Source organism: Onychostoma macrolepis, chromosome 17 (genome assembly GCF_012432095.1).
Source record: "Onychostoma macrolepis isolate SWU-2019 chromosome 17, ASM1243209v1, whole genome shotgun sequence".
In the NCBI taxonomy this organism is placed as follows: Eukaryota; Metazoa; Chordata; class Actinopteri; order Cypriniformes; family Cyprinidae; genus Onychostoma; species Onychostoma macrolepis.
In genome coordinates this window covers 646,765-661,394 of record NC_081171.1, presented here as the reverse complement: position 1 = coordinate 661,394, position 14,630 = coordinate 646,765, and the positions used below count along the sequence as shown (strand labels likewise).

Below are 14,630 nucleotides of genomic sequence, written 5' to 3'. Positions count from 1 at the left end.
CGCGACTGAGGTTTCTGATGATGGGCTGCTTTCTTTTACATTCATTTACAGATGCTTTTATCTAAAGCAGCTTATATGCATTCATTAAATTAGTTTGTTTATTACCAGTAATCACACTCGTCTCGTGTGTAAACTTGTAATGTTAAAGTCGTGTACTTTTTAGTTTTAAAACAGTGTGTGTTTGAAATATTACATCATAATGTGATTATGAGCTGAACTACTGAACACAGAACATCTGTTTTTAATCACAGCCTTGATTCTGAGGGGTTTTACTTGCTAGTGTTATTTTAGATACTATTGCAGTTTTTAATATTTTATATTTTCAGTTTTCATTTAAATTTTAATTAGTTTTATTTAATTTTTTTTATCATTTTAATAGTTTGTATTTTTAAAAATGTCTTTATAGTTATGAATTTTTGTTTTAGTTTTTTTTCAATAAGCCTAAATAAAATAAATATGAATAGATTATTATTCTATTTCAGTTAACTTTTATTTTATTTCAAGTAAAAATAAATGTTTTTATGGTTTTAGTTAACTATAATAATACTATTAGTTTTCATTAACTATTTTTAGATTTTCAGTTTTCTTTTTAATTAATTATAGTTTTCATAATTTTGTTCTTTGTTTTTGTCATTTTTATTAGTATTGTTATTTTATTACATCACTTATTTTATTTTGGCTAGTTGCCAATGCAAAATCAACAAATAATTGTTGGAAATGTTGGGACGTTTTTTAAATTTGATTAAAATGAAAACTAAAAGACTTTCAAATCACATGAGCCAATATTTTATTCACAATAGAACATAGATAACATAACATGTTTAAACGGAGAAATTTTACACTTTTATCCACTCAATGAGCTCATTTCAAATTTGATGCCTGCTATAGGTCTCAAAAAACTAATTAAGTTAATTGATATCAGGTCTGTAACATGATTAGCTGTAAAAGGGATGTCTTAGAGAGGCAGAGTCTGTCAGAAGTAAAGATGGGCAGAGGCTCTCCAATCTGTGAAAGAGTGCGTAAAAAGATTGTGGAATACTTTAAAAACAACATTCCTCAACGTCAAATTGCAAAGGCTTTGCAAATCTCATCATCTACAGTGCATAACATCATCAAAAGATTCAGAGAAACTGGAGAAATCTCTGTGCGTAAGGGACAAGGCCAAAGACCTTTGTTGGATGCCCGTGGTCTTCGGGCCCTCAGACGACACTGCATCACTCATCGGCATGACTCTGTCATTGACATTACTAAATGGGCCCAGGAATACTTCCAGAAACCACTGTCAGTAAACACAATCCACCGTGCCATCTGCAGATGCCAACTAAAGCTCTATCATGCAAAAAAGAAACCATATGTGAACATGGTCCAGAAGCGCCATCGTGTCCTGTGGGCCAAGGCTCATTTAAAATGGACTGTTTCAAAGTGGAAAAGTGTTCTATGGTCAGACGAGTCCAAATTAGACGACCACAACCTCTTCAGTAAGAATGGGACCAAATTCCAACAACAAAACAAAATCTTCAAACTGTTTTGAAAGGAAGAGGAGATGGTAAACATGCCCCCGTCCCAACTATTTTGAGACCTGTAGCAGGCATCAAATTTGAAATGAGCTCATTATGTGCATAAAATTGTAAAATTTATCAGTTTAAACATTTGTTATGTTATTTATGTTCTATTGTGAATGAAATATTGGCTCATGTGATTTGAAAGTCTTTTAGTTTTCATTTTATTCAAGTTTAAAAAACGTCCCAACATTTCCGGAATTCGGGTTGCATAATAGTATCTCAATGATTCTGAACCCTTGTGTGTGTGTTTAATCAGGATAACGGCCAGATCGGTGATGAGTTCATGCAGCAGATCCAGTCCATCGCTGCTTACACGCCGTATATGACCTGTCCTGGAAACCACGAGTGGGCTTAGTAAGTGTGTTTAACCTGCTGTTAACCTAAACCTGATCTCAACTTTAATGTCTTTGAGTAGGACAGTCATCAGGAGATTTTAACCAGGTTATAGAGTGCAGAAATCAGAGGTTTCCAATATGAAAACGTCTGGAGCAAAAGAATCTGTTCCACAGCAGAGATTCAGAACATTTTTGGGAAACTTTTCTTGACATGAGTCATTTTAATCGTATGTCTGGATTTGCTCAAGAGCCGCCGACATCTAAACAACATCAGCAGAGCCAAAGAACACGGAGAAACGGGCCGGAGCTCAGCGGCGAATCACATTTACACCAAAACCAAAAGAAAAATACACTTATTATATTTTGCATAGACAAAACAAGTCTTGTTTAGGATTTTGATTACTTTGGGACATTATTATGTAACATACACTTCCCCCAGTGTTTAACCATCATAATGCATTCAGAATCTCTGGACTGTTTTCACATTCCAGGTCTGTTTGGACCTGAAGAGTTGTTATTTTATAAAAAACATAAAACTTATTTTTCAAATAAAACCATATTGTATCTGATCAGTATTATATGAATTATCAGTATTAGCTTCAATGGCATGAATGGAATTTAATGAAATTCCTTAGAATTTTATAACTCATGATTGCTGAAAAACAGTCCAAATTTATGAAACTTACATATTTATTTCTAACAAAACAACATAAAAAAACATAAATATTACTCCGAGTTTTCAAACAAAATAAATTCATTAAACTTGCATAAACTCAGTTTCAGATGAGAAAAGTGATCAGTTTTTCATGCTGCAATGGTTCATCAATAGGAGTGCATATTCATGTTCATCAACAAAATTCAGTCCAAAAGTGTGAGACACATGGAGAAAAGGTGAAATATATTTGACAAAAGTTTTTTTTACACTAAAAGAACTTCATAAATAATTTTACAAAAGGTAATTTTGACACTAATGGTACTCTGTTCATACCCGGGTCAAAAATGACCCGAACACAAATATGTTTTATATCTCTTAAAAAATCATTGTAAAAAATGTGAAAAAAAATAAATGTGTATTTTTAGTGTCTTAAAGCATTTGCAAATTTTCATTCCGTTACTAAAAACTATACATTTTTTAGAAATGTTTATGTATCTCTTCCGGGTCAAAACAGAGCTAAATGCATTATCAGGATTAAATATTTCAGTCTAAAAAATATTAATGGCCCTAAAATAGATAAATTTTCTTTAATAAAAATGTAATTAATTACTGTTTTCTTTTCATTTTGGGGTTGTTTCCCTGAGATTCTCTCAATAGCACTTTGACAGTGTTGTTATGGCACATTAACAGGGGAGTATTTAATAAGAAACAGTAAGTGTTTTTGTGTCTGTAGTATCAGATGGATTGATGCAGCAAATGCAGACAGAAGAGAACGTCCAGTCAAAGATTTGTTTGATTCTGGGACATCAAATCAAAGCCACATGGATGTTTGACTCTGCGGAGCGAGAGCTAAATGACTGACATGATGAAGATGTGACGTGTAGTGAGATGTTTACAGATGTTTGTAGATTAACCATCAACAGATGACGGTCTACTGAACGTCTGGATGAGATGATTTTAACCCCACAGCAATCTGCAGAAAACTCCGGGTTCAGACCTTCAGGACTATGAGTGAACGGTGTTGTCGTGATGGTTTATTGATTTTTTAAAATATTTTCTAAATCAAAATCTCTCTAGACATTACTGTAGAGCTTAATACAAGGCAAAAGTTATTGTATTACTCAGTATTTTTTTGGTTTTCCATCTAAACATTCTTAAATCAAGATAAATTTACTGTAGATGCAGAATGGCGGGAGATAAGATGTCTTGTTTTATAAGAAACTCGTCAAAATGAAGTGAGTTTAAGTTTAAAACCAGGACAAATATCTGCCAGTGCAGCCAGAAAAAATATTTAAAATACAAAATGGAAAACAAGGTAATTTGTATGACCCTGTTACATAAAAAAAATACAAATATATATATAGGTGCATCTCAATAAATTAGAATGTCGTGGAAAAGTTAATTTATTTCAGTAATTCAACTCAAATTGTGAAACTCGCGTATTAAATAAATTCAGTGCACACAGACTGAAGTAGTTTAAGTCTTTGGTTCTTTTAATTGTGATGATTTTGGCTCACATTTAACAAAAACCCACCAATTCACTCTCAACAAATTAGAATATGGTGACATGCCAATCAGCTAATCAACTCAAAACACCTGCAAAGGTTTCCTGAGCCTTCAAAATGGTCTCTCAGTTTGGTTCACTAGCTACACAATCATGGGGAAGACTGCTGATCTGACAGTTGTCCAGAAGACAATCATTGACACCCTTCACAAGGAGGGTAAGCCACAAACATTCATTCACAGAGTGCTGTATCCAAGCATGTTAACAGAAAGTTGAGTGGAAGGAAAAAGTGTGGAAGAAAAAGATGCACAACCAACCGAGAGAATCGCAGCCTTATGAGGATTGTCAAGCAAAATCCATTCAAGAATTTGGGTGAACTTCACAAGGAATGGACTGAGGCTGGGGTCAAGGCATCGAGAGCCACCACACACAGACGTGTCGAGGAATTTGGCTACAGTTGTCGTATTCCTCTTGTTAAGCCACTCCTGAACCACAGACAACGTCAGAGGCATCTTACCTGGGCTAAGAAGAAGAACTGGACTGTTGCCCAGTGGTCCAAAGTCCTCTTTTCAGATGAGAGCAAGTTCTGTATTTCATTTGGAAACCAAGGTCCTAGAGTCTGGAGGAATGGTGGAGAAGTTGCTTGAAGTCCAGTGTTAAGTTTCCACAGTCTGTGATGATTTGGGGTGCAATGTCATCTGCTGGTGTTGCTCCATTGTGTTTTTTGAAAACCAAAGTCACTGCACCCGTTTACCAAGACATTTTGGAGCACTTCATGCTTCCTTCTGCTGACCAGCTTTTTAAAGATGCTGATTTCATTTTCCAGCAGGATTTGGCACCTGCCCACACTGCCAAAAGCACCAAAAGTTGGTTAAATGACCATGGTGTTGGTGTGCTTGACTGGCCAGCAAACTCACCAGACCTGAACGTATTGTCAAGAGGAAAATGAGAAACAAGAGACCAAAAAATGCAGATGAGCTGAAGGCCACTGTCAAAGAAACCTGGGCTTCCATACCACCTCAGCAGTGCCACAAACTGATCACCTCCATGCCACGCTGAACTGAGGCAGTAATTAAAGCAAAAGGAGCCCCTACCAAGTATTGAGTACATATACAGTAAATGAACATACTTTCCAGAAGGCCAACAATTCACTAAAAATGTTTTTATTGGTCTTATGAAGTATTATAATTTGTTGAAATATATACATATATATACATACACAGTCATGGCCAAAATTATCTGCACCCTTGGTAAATATGATCAAAGAAGGCTGTGAAAATTAATCTGCATTGTTAATCCTTTTGATTTTTTTATTTAAAAAAATCACAAAAATCTAACCTTTCATTGGATAATAGGAATATAAAATGGGGGGAAATATCATTATAAAATAAATGTTTTTCTCTAATTCACATTGGCCACAATTAACGGCACCCTTTTATTCAATACTTTTTGAAACCTCCATTTGTCAGTTTAACAGCTCTGAGGTTTCTCCTATAATGCCTATAAAACTTATATTGTTAGAAAAGATTTCTATTTTGAACAAATGCTGCTCTGTTTAACTTTGTATTCATCAAAGAATCAAAGAAAAAAGTATCATGTTCCAAAAAAACAATATGAAGCAGCACAACAGTTTCAACACTCATAATAAATCAGCATATTAGAATGATTTCATCAAGGATCATGTGACGCTGAAGACTGCAGTGATGATGCTGAAAATTCAGCTTTGATCACAGAAATACATTTTATTTTAAAATATATTAAAATAGGAAACCAATATTAGAAATTGCAGTAAGATTTTACAGTATTACATTTTATTTTATTTTTGATGGAGTACACACAGCCTTGATGAGCACAAGAGACTCCCTTAAAAAACAGTAAAAATCTTACTGATCCCAAACTTTTGAGCTGCAGTATATATATATCATTTTAGAATTTTTACCACGTTAAATTGGAAGATTTTATAAAACTGTTGTTATTATTGTTATTTTTTGTATATATGTATATTTTTGTATGTTGATTGTTTTTATAAGACAAAATGTATTGAAATGATAATTGTGATCTTATTTGTTTTTTAAAATGTAAGTACTGTTTTTGCCATAAATCGCCATTGCTGCTGCTATGGCATTAAATCATAAATAAATAAAATAAATATTTGTTCTTTTTTTAAGAATAAACACTTCATTTTGATGAACTTCTCTCTAAACAAAAAAAAAAAAAAGATTTTTTTACATCAAGTAAATGATTTAAGAATGTTTAGATAAGACAAACATACTGCATAATGCATAACCTGCATAATGTCTGCATTATTCACTTTCACATCCATCTTAGTAAGTGTTTCAGCAGGTTTTTAGTGAACTAGTTAGTAGTTTGAGTGCTGACCACTGGAGGGAAGCACATACCTCTGGATCGACTCAGAAACATTTGTTAAAAATAATTGATTATGGATTGAGATGGTTTTTTTAGGTCAGGGTCGTTATTTGTATTTGTGTTAAAGTGTTTTATGCTTAAACATCTGGCCTGTTGTTTTCCTAGCCTTGACCTTATGACCCCTGTGCAGTCTCAGCACATCCATACCAGCACAACGGAAACTCAAAAAAATTATCCTGACCCCTGCGTCCTCTTGACCTTTGACCCCACCTTCTGAGGTCACTGACAGTGACCCCGCGCCCATGTCTCATGTTTATGAGCCGAATTAATCTGTGAAACACAAGAGCGTTTAGTGTTTTTCTGTTTCTCCCTGGTGTCGGTTTCAGCGTCGTTTGAAGCCTGAATGTGTTCACTGTGTAATTCACTAATGGCTGCTGTGGTTTTCAGTCTGTGATTTGCTGTCTGTGTTTGTTTTTGCAGTAACTTCTCCCACTACAGGGGTCGTTTCAGTATGCCGGGACACACGGAGAATCTGTGGTACAGGTACGAGCACTAAAACTCAAGACAAGCATCTGAGATCTTGAGCTGTTTTGCTTTGTTTTCTTTCTATGGAAGCTTGTTTCCACAATGGGATAAAAAAAAAAGTAATTATCTCACAGTTCTGAATATTTTACCACAATTCTGAGAAAAAAAAAACAGAATTGTGAGATATAATCTCATAATTGCTTTATATCTCGCAATTCTGACGTTATATCGCAATTCTGACTTTATATCGCAATTTTGAGTTTATATCACACTTTTGAGTTTATATCACACTTTTGACTGCATTTCACAATTTTCAGTTTATATCTCGCAATTCTGTCTTTGTTTTGTAGAGTTCATAACATACAATTCTGACTTTTTTCTCCAGAATTGCGATATAAAAAGTCTTAATTTTGAGAGAAAAAAATCGCAGTTACCTTGTTATTTAATTTTTTTTTTTATCCCGTGGCAGATACAAGCTTCCATATCTTTCAGACTAGAGGAAATAAAATATGTGTTTATTTTAATGCGCTTTATCTATTATATTTTTAAAGGCTGAGTTTTTTCTCAGAAATCTCCGCTTACACTATAATGAAAGAAAACTAGAAAGATTCTCCCTCTTTTATTCTGTAGTTCTTCACATGAGCTCAATTATAGTGTCTGGATAAACTATTTAAGAAAGGTCATAAGGTGCAGATTACAGTCAGTTAAGTGTGTTTGTTATGGTTCTCTGTGAAACCTCAGAATCATCTCTGAGCTGGAACATCATAATTGAGCGAGCGATATATCTGTGCTCGTGGGAGAAAGCTGGAAAAACTACTGAGGTTCTGCTTTAAACACACAGAGGATGATGATTCCAGCTCCGCTTTGTTGGATGATTGTTTTTCCCAGTCTAAAGAAACATTTTATTGTTTGCACAATCAGTTTTTGAAAACTGAAGCATGTTTATAACTGTGTGTAGCTGGAACGTCGGGCCCGCTCATATCATCTCCTTTTCCACTGAAGTCTATTTCTATCTGGAATACGGCCTGGATCTGCTCTTCAGACAGTATGAGTGGCTACAGGCGGATCTAAAGGTACAAATACACAACAGATGCTGCTGGGATGCTCCCAGAAATCAACTTCACTGTGGATGAACACTAAAAATCATGTTCATAGGTGTAGATGAGTGTGTTTCTTCATCAGGTTTGTAGAAATGTGTCTCTGCATCAGTGTCTCAGCGATGGATGCTCTGCAGTGAATGGGTGCCGTCAGAATGAGAGTCTGATAAAAACATCACAATAATCCACAGCACTCCAGTCCATCAGTTAACATCTGGAGAAGTTAGAAGAGGATTATTGTGATGTTTTTATCAGACTCTCATTCTGACGGCACCCATTCACTGCAGAGCATCCATTGCTGAGACACTGATGCAGAGACACATTTCTACAAACCTGATGAAGAAACAAACCCATCCTGATCTCAGATGAACTGAGGGTGAACACATTTTCAGCACTTTTTCATTTTTTGGTGAACTATTCCTTAAAACAGTTTTCCTGTAAAGTTTTCTTAAAACAATAATAAGGCATGTCTCCAAAGAATATGTCTTGTATATAGTTTCTTTTTTATAGTTTTAAGCGTAAATCTAAGGCTAATGCAAGGGAATATTCTTGAAGCATGATGTTCTGTTTGAAGGCATCGTCTTGATGTTGTGTGTTTGTGCTTCTCGCTCTCGTTGATCTCAAAGGAAGCGAACCGTCCTGAGAACCGAGCACAGCGGCCGTGGATCATCACGATGGGACACAGACCCATGTACTGCTCCACCGATGACGGAGACGACTGCACACAGTTCCAGAGCTACGTACGTCATCTGAAATCTGATGATTCTGTCAGTTCATCACAGAATCTAATGTGTGATTTAGTGCTGTCTAATTTAATGTTGTCTTTGGTTATGTCTGCTGTCTGACCGGTCTATCGTCCCGTTTCAGGTCCGACTTGGACGCAATGACACGAAGCCCGCTGCTCCTGGACTCGAGGATTTATTCTATCAGAATGGTAAGAGGTTATTTTAAGACATGAACTGGTTAGTTTTGAGATTTTGATCTATTTTGCTTCCATATTCAAAGATCTTTATTGTCATATGAACTAGGTACAATGAAATGTCATTTAATTTTGTTATCTCCTCAAATAGATAAAGTACAATTAAATCACTTAAATGTGTTTTCTTTCAAGTAGTCTGAAGGAATATCATGTATTTCAATTCCAGTCCATATCTTTAAAGAGTTTTTTTCTCTTACAAACTTTGTTCAAACTATATTCATATTTCATTCACACTGATTTATACAACATTTCACTCCTAAAAACATGGTCAAAATTTTTTTTTCTATCTGTTGCAAGGTAAAAAATTAATTTTTCCTCCATATTTTTAAATCTTGTTTTATGTTGTTTTCCAGTGAAAATATCAAAACATTCTTGAATTGAGATGCGTTTACTTGAGAGGCTTGTTTTCTGAAACAATTGTCAAACAATGTGTTAGTTTTTCCTAAAAACAAGGAAAAATATCTGCCAATGGGATCAGATAAATAATCTTAATTTGAAGGGCAAACAATATTATTTTTCTTACCTTATTGGCAGATATTTCTTTCTTGTTTTAAGCAAAACTCACTCAATGTTGATGCTTTTTTCAGAAAACAAAACTTAATGTCTTATGGCATTATTCTTCTCAAGTAAATATATATTGAATTATGACTGTTTAGATACTGGAAAACAAGACAAAAATACTAAGTAAAAAAAAAATTTTTGCAGCACATCAGTAATTTCTGATTTATGGAGTGATAATGAGAGAAATCCAAGATCTCGCTCTGGAAAAACCTTGCAACTTTAATATGGCAACAAAATCGAACAAGAATTTTCAACTTGACCTTATCCAATGTTCAGGTTTATGCTCTGGAAATTTAATTAGATTGTCTCATTTGCATATTTAAGCATAAGATCTCAGAAAACGTGTAATACTAAACAGTTGTCTAATGCACTGTGATTAATCAAGGGGTGAAGTATGATGGTATATATTAGTTAGATTTTTCCCTGTTCACGTGTAGTGTCTTGCCAGTGTTCCTCAATCAGTTGATCTGTTTAATGAACCTTTAATGATTGATTCTGATGAGATGCTGAATGTGTGTGTGTGTGTGTGTGTGTGTCAGGAGTGGATCTGGAGCTCTGGGCTCATGAACACGCATATGAGAGACTCTGGCCCGTCTACGATTACAAGGTAAATACTGAACACTGATCCGAGAGTGCTCCGTGATCTAAGCAGAAGTTTTCTATCAGATGTGACGGTGTGTTTGTGTCTTGCAGGTGTTTAATGGGAGCTCTGAAGAGCCGTATGTGAATCCTAAAGCACCCGTGCACATAATCACAGGTTCAGCAGTGAGTATAAGAAGCAGGACCAGCTATACACTGTGTATTGTTTGTGAAAACAGTATGTGAAGCATCCATAAATTTATCCCATAGAGATTTTAAAATAGTCTCCATTTACTGCATTTTAATCCATAAATCAAACCAACCACCCTATTGAAAAATAAATATACTTAAATGTATTTGAAATTGCTTAATAAAACTTAATAAAATGCCCTGCAATTGTGCTTTTAGTATGCTAAACTGGTATACTTAAAGTCTGTACTTAAAGTTTTGTACTTAATGCACTTTAATTGAGCAGACGTACAATTAAAGATATACTTAGTATATTTATTTGTGCTAAAGTGGAACTATTGCAAGTATACATCAGATACAATTTAAATATTTTGCTTTTAAATTATTCAAAAATCCTACAATCCTCATCAAAAGTGACATTAAAACACATTTTAGACTTAATATTAAGAAAAGTGCATTGTGCACAAGTAATATTCCAAGTAAAGTTTAATTATCATTTTTATATCAGTAAGTCTCGAGTTATCTGTGAGTAAATATGTTAATAGATTTGAACTATACTTGGTATGAAATAAATGTGTTTTAAATATGTTACTTTTTTACTAGGGCAGCTATGAGGAGAATCACAACAGACAAAACCAGACAAAAAGACAAAGAAAAAAAGACGGAAATCTGTTCTAAGAACATTTAGTCAGGGTTATTATACTTAACTAAAACTATAAAAACATTTTGTTTCTCTAAAAAAAAAAAAAATGAACCAAAATAAAATATTTTTTAAAAATTCAGCTGTTTGGCAAGGTAGCATTTCTCATTTTCATTTAGTTTATCCTGATGTACTTAAATATCTAAAGCTAAAACCAAAATAAATTAATTAAACTGTATAGACATATCAAAAAGAAATTAAATGAAAATTGATGGTTTTCAGTCTGAAATAGTTTGAAGTTTAACGTAGTTTTAAAAGCTTAAAGTTTGAATGTTTTGAAGGCAATATAGTCTGTCATAGATAGATAGATAGATAGATAGATGCTAAGGACCTCAGAGTGGTTGCTAGGGTACTTGGAGTGGTTGCTATGATGGTTGCTAGGGTACCCGGGGTGGTTGCTAGGGTGTTGCTATGCATCGTGTTGCATGTTTGCATTTTAAATTAAATTTACATTAAAAAATTGACTTCCAGCTCATTCATCACTGGAAATGGAAGGTCGAGTTGAGTGCATTGCATTGTGGGATGCACACGCGTGTTCATGTTTGATTTGTGATTTTGTTCAGGGCTGTCGAGAGAAACACGACGGCTTCATCCCCAAACCCCGCGACTGGAGCGCGTTCAGAAGCACGGATTACGGATACACACGCATGCGTCTGATCAACAGCACACACCTGTACCTGCAGCAGGTGTCCGATGACCAGGTAACTCCCGCTGCGCTCAGAGACCATGTGTGTGAGACGTCTGAAGACTAAAGGCCATTGCACACTGAGTCCCAAATTCTCATCCGAAATTTTCACACGTTAAAAAATAAATACAACCTCGCGCTGTCTTATGTAATTGAACTTAATGCTGCGTGTAGACAGTAGAACATTAATAAACAATACAGTAGTGGATTTAACATAAAGTCTAACATTAAAATGCATGCTTTTTATGTACCCTTCTCACTTTAAATACTTTGGTGAGTTAATAAGTATATTGCTAACACTTTAGTGTCCAATTCTCAATATTAATAATAAACTTAAAAATAATAAACTTATTATTCTTATTCTGCAAGACCTTATTCTAAATCCTTAATCCTACACAATTCTTAAACTTTACTAAGTATTAATAAGCAGTATATTGAGTCATAGTTAATAGTGAGAACTGGACTCTAATCTAAAGTGTGACCAGAATAATTGATGTAGAATTAAAAGAAGCGTTTCATGTTTATCCTTGTATTAATAACTTGTCGAGGTTGATATAGGATTTAGAAAGTTATTAGTAATTAAATCATTTTTGGAGAGAGTAATTTGAACAGTAATCTAATTACACTGTTGAAGATTAGTAATTAGTAACTAGTAATTAATTACTTTTTTAGAGTAACCTTACCCAACACTGGGATTGGATGGACCCAATATTTCTTTTAACAAGAGACAAAGAAAGAGGAAATATTGGGTCCATCCAAGAGAAAGGACAACAAAATCATCTTCACTGCTTGTTTTGTGAATATTTTTCGCAACGGATTAATTAATACACATCAGACACAGTTTGCAAAGTTTCTGATGAATTTTTAGGATGAAAAAACGCATGGGAAAATTTCTGACCTTAACTCCAGCTTTCTCTGACTGTGTGCAGTACGGCAGAGTCATCGATCAGATGCTGCTGGTGAAGGAGAAGCACGGAGCGGACGCCTGGCGCTAAGCATCCACACACTCTCAGGAAACACCGTCGATGGTGAGACGCACTTTAATCAAACAAACGAGGGAACGAGGATCAAACGTGACGCTCTCACGCAGCAGACTTCTTCAGAATCCTTCCAGACGGATCATACGTGACCCCGCATGGAGCACAAAACCAGTCATGAGGGTCAATTTTTTGAAATTGAGATTTATAAATCATTTTATTAATCCATTGATGTATGGTTTGTTGGACAATATTTGTCTGAGATACAACTATTTGAAAATCTGGAATCTGAGGGAGCAAAAAAATCTAAATATTGAGAAAATCACCTTTAAAGTTGTTCAAATGAAGTTCTTAGCAATGCATATTACTAATCAAAAATGAAGTTTTGATATATTTATGGTAGGAAATTTACTAAATATCTTCATGGAACATGATCTTTACTTAATATCCTAATGATTTTTGGCATAAAGGAAAATTTTATAATTTTGACCCATACAATGTATTGTTGGCTATTGCTACAAATATAGCTGTGCTGCTTATGACTGCTTCTGTGCTGCAGGGTCACATATTCTTGTTCATCTTACAGGTTTCTTCTGGATCTTGGTTTGGATGAACTGAATGCGGGTTAAAATGTCTACTTTTGATTGTACTTGTAAATTATTATATTTTTATAAGGAGATAAAGTACTGTATGATATACTTGATTTTTTTAAAACTATGAACTCTGTTCCAAAACCTAGTGAGCTTCCAATTTAGACAGCGTTTTAAGTCTGAAACATTATGCTGTGTTCTAAAGGGACGTTCACACACAACACGATTTTACATTTAGAAACATAAACATTAGGTTTACATACTTTACTTAAAGCCTTTATATATAATGCAATATAAACATATTTTAATGCATTAATTATGTCTTGTAATGCACCTTATAATGCATCGTATGAATAGTTGTAACCACAGTAATAATGCATTATAATACTTTGTTATTCAGTCACACATTTAGAAAGTATAATGCATTAAAACACACGACAAACAAACCTTCAACAAGGCTTTAAGTTTTATCAGAACTACTTGTTAACTTAAAATGTTGTTATACTTAAAGTCTTTTAACTTGAGTGAGACATTTGATAAAACTGTTGCAAAAGACACATGATGATTTAAAATTGAGTTTAAATAGATAAAATAACTAAAACTAAAATGTAAAAAATTAATAAAAAACAAAAGCACACAACTTTAACTAAAATGAAAACAGAAAATGTAAAAATAAAATCTCACAAATAAAAAAATATATACAATTATAATAATATCTCAGTGATTAAAACAACACATTTACAAAATGCAAAAGTAGTGCCCCTAAATAACCTTCATTATACCAGAATGCATTGCAACAAAAATCATCCATCAATCAAGCAAGAGAACCATATTTTTTTAGAATTGTTTCGGCATGTAAAAATATAGAAAAAAAGAGTCCCATCTAATTTTAAACAAACTATTTGTCCTAATATTTGTGCTTTTTTTTTTTTTTTTTGCATATAGCTGCTTTTATTTGTGTTGTTATCTTAGCAACATTTAAAACAGCACGACTGATTTGAGTCGTCTTAGAAGTGTGCTGTCTATGTAGTGCACTAGGGTTTGGAACAGAGTGAATATGAACACATGCTGCTGCTTTGAATTCACAATGAGCTTTAATAAATTCATTCTGTCACAGTAACTGGTGTCTGTTTGAGTTTTACCATGGTAAACTCGTTTCAGTGTGATCTGCTGGGGCTGATGTGTTTTCTGCTGTGACGGACATCCGCTGCACATTAACTCTACGCGTGTTACGCAACGCGACCATAGCTGTGGTTAACGCAGATCAGCAGGAGAAAACACTTCACAGAACAGGACTGATTCACATTATAGAATTCATTTCATAA

The 14,630-nt window shown here is 34.3% G+C and overlaps 1 protein-coding gene across 3 annotated transcripts in view; it reads left to right on the top strand.

Annotated features, from left to right (window-relative positions):
• Window positions 1–14,412, top strand: part of acp7 (acid phosphatase 7, tartrate resistant (putative)) — a 21,049-nt gene extending 6,637 nt beyond the window's left edge. For 2 of the 3 annotated variants that reach the window (XM_058750335.1, XM_058750336.1), the window contains exons 7-15: window positions 1,819–1,916; window positions 6,904–6,966; window positions 7,907–8,021; window positions 8,672–8,785; window positions 8,913–8,979; window positions 10,125–10,192; window positions 10,279–10,350; window positions 11,617–11,754; window positions 12,668–14,412. In XM_058750335.1, coding sequence (XP_058606318.1) covers window positions 1,819–1,916; window positions 6,904–6,966; window positions 7,907–8,021; window positions 8,672–8,785; window positions 8,913–8,979; window positions 10,125–10,192; window positions 10,279–10,350; window positions 11,617–11,754; window positions 12,668–12,733 — 801 coding nt within the window. In that variant the 3' untranslated portion in view covers window positions 12,734–14,412. The remainder of the gene's footprint in view (window positions 1–1,818; window positions 1,917–6,903; window positions 6,967–7,906; window positions 8,022–8,671; window positions 8,786–8,912; window positions 8,980–10,124; window positions 10,193–10,278; window positions 10,351–11,616; window positions 11,755–12,667) is intronic. The other variant, XM_058750337.1, reaches the window with a different exon arrangement.
• The last annotated feature ends 218 nt before the right edge of the window (window positions 14,413–14,630 follow it).